This window comes from Rattus norvegicus, chromosome 4 (assembly GCF_036323735.1).
Source record: "Rattus norvegicus strain BN/NHsdMcwi chromosome 4, GRCr8, whole genome shotgun sequence".
NCBI classification, from domain to species: domain Eukaryota; kingdom Metazoa; phylum Chordata; class Mammalia; order Rodentia; family Muridae; genus Rattus; species Rattus norvegicus.
Window position 1 is genome coordinate 126,880,945 of NC_086022.1, and position 8,360 is coordinate 126,889,304.

The window sequence follows — 8,360 nt, forward strand, 5'->3', positions numbered from 1 at the left end:
GAGAGTCACTAGATATCACAGAACATTCTTTGGTTTCGCTGGGACCAAGGTGCTTAAATGGTCAACCCACACTTGGATGGCAGAAAGCATTTGGTTTTGCCTAAAAATATTTTCAAATAAAAATATTAGGCCCCCTTTTCAAGTTAAGAGACCACATGTCCAGACTTTTGTCCTTTTTTTGAGAATTCCAGTGGGGTAATGGTGAATGCATGTTCATGTACAACTATTATCACCATAAAAGAGTGTCTGGTCACATGGGCCAGCCCCTTACCTCTACCTAGCATCTCCCTACACTGAAATATTATTTTTTTAGTGTGTGTATTGAAGTTCATCTGTGTGCACATGTCACAGGGTGTATGTTGATCAGGGGACAACCTTAGGTGCTGGTTTTCACTTTCCACCTTGTTTAGAGACAGGGTTTCTATCTTTCCTTCCTCTGTGTACAAGAGGATATGCGGATCATATATTTCTAAGCATTCTCTTTCCTTTACTTCCCATCTCCCAGTAGGGGTGCTGAGGTCACAAATGCTCAAGTCATGATGTCCAGTTTCTATATAGGCTCTGGGGATTGGAACTTGGGTCCTCATGCTTGTTCTGCAAACACTCTTATTCACTTAGCTTTCTCCCTAGCCTCAAGATACAATCTTCTGCTAGCACTTAAAGGCATCCTATGAATTATTAGCCCCTGTCATAAGTCCCTTTTTATCTCTAGTAAAAGGAAATCAAGGTGACTCACAGAATGCAGAACTCAGGGAACTTGGCATTGGGTGAGAACCCGTGATTTTCAGAAGCAGACCTGGAAGGTAGGTTTCCTGTCCCCTTTACTCTGTTGCTCCTACACTGAAGGCATCACAGATTCCCCAGGACAGTACCTCAGACCATTCTCCTGTGATCCACACGTACTCGCAGGGCTGTAGGCTGCAGCTCTCACGGTCTGGAGGCCGTTGGTCTGAGTCACAATGTGCACTGTGCACTTCACTTTGGTCCTCTGCCACACATACCACCTGCCGGTACCGGGAACCTTCTCCACACGTCTTGGTGCACTGCAAGAGACAGATGGGGGTGGGGTGAGATGACGACTCACAAAGCTTCAAGCTCTTATGCTTGCAGTTGTTCTATGACTTAGCTACACAGCTGTTAAAATGTGAGCGCTCTAGGTGTTGACTGTTCCTATCTAGGCACCTGACAACTTTGTCCCTAACATAGGGATCGTTTTCCCATGCATGTCTGTCTGAATGAGGAAACAAAAGGGTGAATGAATGAACACCAGGTTGGATGAGGCTCTCAAGGTATTTTTTTTTTAAAATTCAACACTCACTTAAACACTAAATCCATGGTCAGGGATGTATAGCGGTAGAACACTTGCTTAGCCTGTGTAAGACTCTGGGCTCACCCTCTATTGCTGAAGAGAAAAATAGGAAGTAAAGGAGGGAAGGGAGAAAGAAATTGAGAAAGGGAGGAAAAGAAAAGAAGAAAAGCACTTTGGAGGCTGAGATAGGCAGATTGCTGAGTTTGAAGCTAGCTCTATGTAGCAAGTTCCAGGACAGCCAAGGAAACTCTGTCTGAAAAAAGAGGGGCAGGGGGAGGATGAAGAGGAGAAAGAGGAGGAAGATGAAGGAAGGGAAGGGGAGGGAAGGGGGGAGGGGGGAGGGAAGCATGACCTCTTGCAGGTGATCTGCTCTCAGCTCTAGTTTCTTAGCAAATATTCACCCAGTTAAAATTGAAAGTAGGTCCTGATGGACAAGGGTGACCATAATCGGGACTTCCCTTGTTCTCAGGAAGGAGCTGTTTGAGCAGGAAGGATGGACAGTAAAGAGGGACACGTGGGCAGTGTGAAGGGGCAGAGACTATCATCTCCAAGCCTTAGCTGCAGAACCTGGAACTGTTAGAGCCTAAGCCACTTTCCCTGCCACACCCGCTTACTTCCATGATTCGCAAAGGGAATCAGAACATGTGGAATGCTTCCTTCCAACAGCAAACTCCACTTGGAAGGTAGACTTCTGTCATCTGCTTGGTCACCAAAGCCTGTTCAGAGCTTTACTGTTACTTGGCATTGTAAGTCTGGATTACTTCAGAAAGCTGCAGGGGAGAGTTGCTGAGTCTTTTGCATGGAGATTGGGTGTCTGTTGCCCTGGCTCATAGAACATCAGCAAGCTTTGGGTGTGTTGTCACACTCTTCCCTTCAGAATTCCTCATTTTAAGTTCTTCAGGGAGAGCCCAGACACCTCTCTTTTTATGCATAATGGCAGTGTCTTATTTACTCTTTCGATTGCTGTGATGAAACCCCATTTCCCAAACCATTTCCTTTCTTACAGAGGAAAGGGTTTCTCTTGCTAACACTTCCATATCACTGTTCATCGTTGAAAGTGGGAACCTGGAGGCAGGAGCTGATGCAGAGGCCATGGAGGGGAGCTGCTTTACTGGCTTACATCTCATGGCTTGCTCAGCTTGCTCTCTTATAGAATCCGGGACCACCAGCTCAGAATTGGCATCACCCACAGCGGGCTGGGCCCTCTCCCATCCATCACTATCTAAGAAATTGCCCACAGCCTAATATGACAGATATGTTTTCTCAACTGAGGTTTCTTCCTCTCAAATGACTCTAGCCAGGTTAAGTTGACATAAAAGTAGTCACCACAGGCAGAAATTCTCTCTTATCTGCTTTGCCTGGAAGGTTTTTGAGTTTGAGACACAGCTTCACTCTGAAATGTCTTCCCCAATGTATCCTACATCTATTACATGATTTATAAAGGGGGGGCACAATAATACAAGGGCTATGAGATGGCTCAGTGTTAAACACATTTGGCATGCAAGTTTGAAGACCTGAATTTGAGTTCCCATAATCTAGGTAAAAGCTGGAGGAATTGTGTGAGTATCTGTAATTCCAGCACCCCTGCGGGGGAAATGGGAAATGGGACAGGAAGATCCTGGGAGCTAGAGGGTCTTCTAACTGAACATACACAGCAGAGAATAACTCAGGGTTCTTTCACAAAAGATAATGTTTGTCCTCTGACCAACCTCATATGTATGTGCCTCCCAAATACTCCCATTCATACACATGAATGCACACATGTATGTACACATGTGCACATACATCAATAATGGAAAAAGAAAGAACCCTTTCTTAAACCCACCATTTCACCATCTTAAAATGTCATTTCAATGACCCCAAATGCCAGGCTGTGCAGCCATCACTACAGTCCATTTTCATCACTCCAATCTGACTCCATGAAGCAGTCATTCATTCATCTTGCCTCCCTCTCCTAGACCCTAGCAATTATGACCATGCTTGCTGTATCCATGAATTTGCTTATTTTGGGGACTTCACATTCAGAGACCCACCCAGTGTCCTTTTCTGCTAGGCTTCTCTCACTTAGCATAGTTTTCCCTAAGTTCTTCCAAGTTGGAGCATGTCTCTGTGCGTCATCGCTCTCACGGCTGGGTGGTAGTCCAATGTGTGGATATGCCACACTTCATTCATTCACCCATCTGAAAATGAGCGTGTTGTGGTTTCCCTTTGAGCTACTGTGAATGAGTCTATTATGGACGTTCAGACAACAATTTTAACTCTTGATTTCAATTCAAGTGAGTCTGTTCCTAGCAGTGAAGTTGTTAGAGCATATGATGGAGTCCTCTGTGTTTCACGAGTCATTGTTCTTTTAGGAAGCAAAGGACACATGATCGGTCATTCCAGTAGCTTTATCATTGGATTCTTAAAATGTTTAGCTGTTTGGAAGCAAACTTTCATAGCTGGCATGTTTCTAGAGGCACAGATATGAGCCGAAGTCACGGGATGATGAGAAGACTCTAAACCACTTTAAACTGGTGGGAAGCTGCTGAGCCTTGCTCCCTGGTTCAAGCTTTAGGAGTCTGGAGTTTCTGGCTTTCCTTGAAGTAAACCGGCAACTATTAGGGAGTTATAATGCTTTGCTGAACGTTAAAAACCACATGGACCTTCGAAGGAAACTTTACGCACAAAATAATAATTTCTTGGAAAATTAGGACTGAGGAACATCAATCACAGCTGAACCTCAACTAAACGCTGCCATGTCCAAGTACATTCTCACTAATCCGCGAGGCTTGAATCAGTGTCAATAAGTAACAGCTCCCAGCAGAAATATCAGGGTTTGTCAACAGTTTCTGTTTGTTAAGTATTTTCTTCCCATCTTGAAGAATAGTTAACTCTTATAAAAAACTGTTTTGACAGGGGCAGGGAATTGCACTGAGAAAACTTAGCTAGAATAAAACTTTCTGGGAAATTAAATTTTAAACCAGGTAAATAATTGACTTCTTTCATGCTCTGGAAATCATGTGACCAAGGTTTTTCTCCTGGAAACTTAAGTTTTAGCAAAGTCATGGGGGAAGTAAATCCAGCCCATGCTACTGGGGTGTTTCAGCTTTGGTAAATGCTACTTCCCCTGTCCTCAGTAATCTACAGCATCTCTTATCCTGGGATATTATCTAGACTGTTCTAAGGAAATAGAACGTTCCAGCTACCTCATTTCAATTTGCAGAAAGTTTTCTGGGTTTTCATTAAGGCTTTCTGAATTAATAAAGCAACAACCAGATAAATGGCTGGGTGACAGCATTGGCCTCTGTGTATCTCAGCATGTGTTAGATGCAGAAAGGAAATAGTCGCAGTGCCAAGTTAAACAGGCTAGCACATCCGTTGTCCTGCAGGGTGCATGCCTTCCCGGGTGCTGAAACTAACCAGAAATAACTTTCAAAATTGGAGGGTGAGGAGGACCTAAAATAAATTCCTAAATTTCTTTCAACATGTTGATTGGCTTTAGGTTGGTGGTCTAAGTAGGGTCATTCAATGCAATCCTTAAGAATTATAATAAAGTTGTTTTTCATCTTGAAGCATATATCGTGTCACAATTTCCCAACCACAGGGAAAAGGAAAACCATTGGACATTCACAGGTTGTACTATTTGAAGGCTCTTTGCCCCAGGGATGACAGGATTTGTCACTTCTGGTATCAGATCACTTTTGTTGGGAAGCACATGGACAGATGAAGGTCAGACCCAACTGGGGAAGTTGATAACACTGAGTTGCTTTTGCTGGGTTTTTATGTCCCAAGGGAAGAGAAGGATAAAGGGATTCATCTACTGTTGTCTAAAAGAAAGAAAAAGCAGCCATTTGTATGGAAAAGGGAGGCAGAGACACTACTGTGGAGGTATTCGTAACTCTTAAGTCATTCACCTGACTCACATCTGCAGTGGGCACAGGTCTGTGCTGTGAATTAGAAGTCAGCTTAATGATTTCTAACTGTTTCTGTACTTGCTTGACAGCCAGGGAGCCAGCCACTCTCAGCTTGGGGTCTCACATGTCCTTTAGGTAACCACTGAGGCTTAATCCTAAGGGTCCCCTGTGTAATCATGCAAGTCATCGTGGATTCCAGAATAGATAATGTTACCGAGATGGGAGCCATGCATTAGGAAAGAGGAGGGAGTTGGAGTCCTTCTGATATTGAAAGTGTACCCGGCAGCTGGTGAAAAGAAATGCAGGAGCAAGTGAGTTACCAGAAGGGGAGGGACCACCTCAAGATTTAGTAAGGATGGAGGTGAGCAGCTACAGCCGATGGCGAGGTGAGGATTACAGCGGGTAGCGGTTGTATCTCAGTTCGTCTCGCCTTTATCCTTTCTCAGGATGGAGGGGCCTGAAACCAAGGTCTTCTATGGTAACCAAGCACTCTAACCTCTGCCACTGAGTTATTACAGGCTCAGCTCTCTTTTTGGACAGGGCTTCCCCATGTAGCTCTAGCTGGCTTCACTCTTGCCACCCTCCTGCCTTCTCATTGCTGGGATTGTGGGCACATGCCATCATGACACTTAGACTCAGGTAAAGGCTTTTAGATGATAGGATTTGAGGTTTGGAGATTTAAAGACAAAACACAACAAAAGCAATAAAACCCCCAAACTCCAAACGGGTCTAACATCCAGCACCTGGTACTCATCAGGTGACTGACACATGCTGTTGAAGGAGAGAATGGGTAATAAAGGGTTAAGGTCTAACTCTGAACACACCAAGTCCTCTCCACTTCCTGCTGTAAACATCATGAAAATCTTATCACTCAACTGACCAAGGAATTGCTCCTCATTCCAATTGTTCTGTTCTAAGGAGATGAACTCAAGAATCACTCTACAGCGAGTACAAGAAATGCTCTTAAACTTGAAATATGCTCTAAAGGGGCCCCAGTTCCTGTTCTGGGCCAAACAGCAACAGATCGGGCAGTTCTACAAAGTCACAGCATGTTCATGGCCCTGTGACAAGAAAACACAGCAGCTGCTCTTCCAGAAAGAACATTTGCTAACTGATCCAGAAGACAATGGAATGTCTTTATTCTTTAGTTCAAGAAGCAGGTATTGCCCACTCCCCAACCCCTGCACCCCCACCATTTTCTCTCCTCCATTCATAAATTCAACTATTCAAAGTTAGCTTACGTGCTGTAGGTACTGTGCTAGATGCTGGGGAAAATCTGGAAATGAAGTCCCTGCCTTAAACAGCTGCCAGTCATACTCACTGGCACAGTCACAGGCATCCCTGTGAGCAGACTGGTGCTAACACCAGGGCCTTCCTACCATCCTTACGTCAGAGTTACCCAATGGCACAGAGGATCTTGGTTTTAGTAGCAGGTGGGCATTGCAACCCAGGAAAGTGAGCAATACATTGAAACCAACTCTTCAAGAGGAGGCTTGTGGCACCACCATGAAGGAATTGAAATAATTCAGGCAAGAGTCACTCTGATGGGACCAAGGGTACAAACTTTCATTGCTTGTGTTCTAGAGTCCAGGACCCTGGGCCTCAAATTCTCACCTTGCATGTGAGGACTGTGATGGATTAGCCTATCTTATCTGCCTGTTTCTTCACAATAAATGGGATAAGATAAGATTACATTGAAGAGTTAAGGAAGTAGTTCAATAGGTCACTTCATGTAAAAATACTCATCGAATGCCTTGTGCATTGCTTAGTAAATGCTATATTCTATTATGATTGGTATCATCAGTGTGGAGCCTCTGAACTGGGCAATTCTAAGGGAAGCCCCTCACACTGTACCTCATAGGAAAAGCTCTCCCTGGGATTGTGCAGTTCACAATCCTTGCAGCTGTAGGAAATATCCCCGATAATCATCTCAGGGCGAGCATGTGAAAGTTCTGCTTCACACAGATTCCCTAGTTGTTTCTTAACAGGAGAACGGTGTCATTTGCTCATGGGCCTAGTAGAAAATGCACCTTGATAACTAACTAGCTAGCTAGCTAACTAACTAACTAACTAACTAACTCACCAACAAACTCAACAACTAACTAACTAACTAACTAACTAACTAACTAACTAACTAACTAACACTTAAGGTGTCACCAACCTTAAATGATGTGTCTCTAGAACATAAGCCTGTTCGGGGATGAGATCAGGTGAAATGGCAGCTGAGAGGATGTGAGGGGAGACCAGAGGCAGACAGGAAGAGAGAAGGTGATGCAGGGGAGGGTGGGAGGTGCTGCATTGTGCAGTCAGCACCACTTACTGTTTGATGAGAACATCTTTGGTAATATCATCCCACTGCAGGGGAGTGTGACTGAGACATAGCTTTCTGCTGTGGCTACTTAAGATGGCTGCCTTGTGGTTTTCAACCTCCCCTCTAAGCCTTGGTGCTCTAGTAGGCTCACACTGTGCCGTGCACAAGGGTTTGATGGGGCCTATTTCTCCTCTGCTACCTTGAACTTTACTCTCCCTCACCAATGTGGTTCCTCTTCAAACTCTCCTCCTTGGGAAAAAGCACATTAGCAGTAGGGTAAAGCTAGAACCTGTTTCTGTTTTTGTTTTTGTTTAATCATTTACAGAGTCCATTCTCTCCATGACTACGGTTAAACTCTGCTGAATTTACTACAGACAAGCCCCATCAGGCCATCTCCTCCTCACGTCATTGTCTTCTTCTTCCTCTTCTTCCTCCTCCTTTGAGACAGAGTCTCATTTGTACCCTTGGCTGGCCTGGAACTTATACAGATCTACTGCTCCTTCTTTCTGAGTGCTGGGACTAAAGACGTGTCATCAAGCTTAAGTCTTTTTACATGGAGCTTGATAGCAATATTTAAGGAAGGATTTCAAAAGACCCACCTGCATAGCTCATGCAAAGACAGAAGCTTCGGGCCACATTTCTTGTGTGGTTTTCTACATTATGGGATTCAGAAGGAATTGGGAATGGAGCTTAGATGCTCATGATTGGCTCTTGATCTCTCAAACGCTGGCTACAGCATAAGCAGTTAGCTTTGCCTCATCTATGAGTACATTCTCACTTCTTGATCTTTGGGACAGAGACAGAGTTGAGTAGGGTGTGAAGAGTGAGTTGGAGAAAATCGACA

The 8,360-nt window shown here is 44.3% G+C and overlaps 1 protein-coding gene across 6 annotated transcripts in view; it reads right to left on the bottom strand.

Moving 5' to 3' along the window:
- Adamts9 (ADAM metallopeptidase with thrombospondin type 1 motif, 9) overlaps positions 1–8,360 on the bottom strand; it is a 172,199-nt gene that overhangs the window by 33,219 nt on the left and 130,620 nt on the right. For all 6 annotated transcript variants that reach the window (XR_010065646.1, XM_063286081.1, XM_063286077.1 and 3 more), the window contains one exon: positions 873–1,043. Coding sequence is in view for 5 of the 6 variants with exons in the window: in XM_063286081.1 (XP_063142151.1) it covers positions 873–1,043 (171 nt within the window). In the remaining variant the exon portion in view is untranslated. The remainder of the gene's footprint in view (positions 1–872; positions 1,044–8,360) is intronic.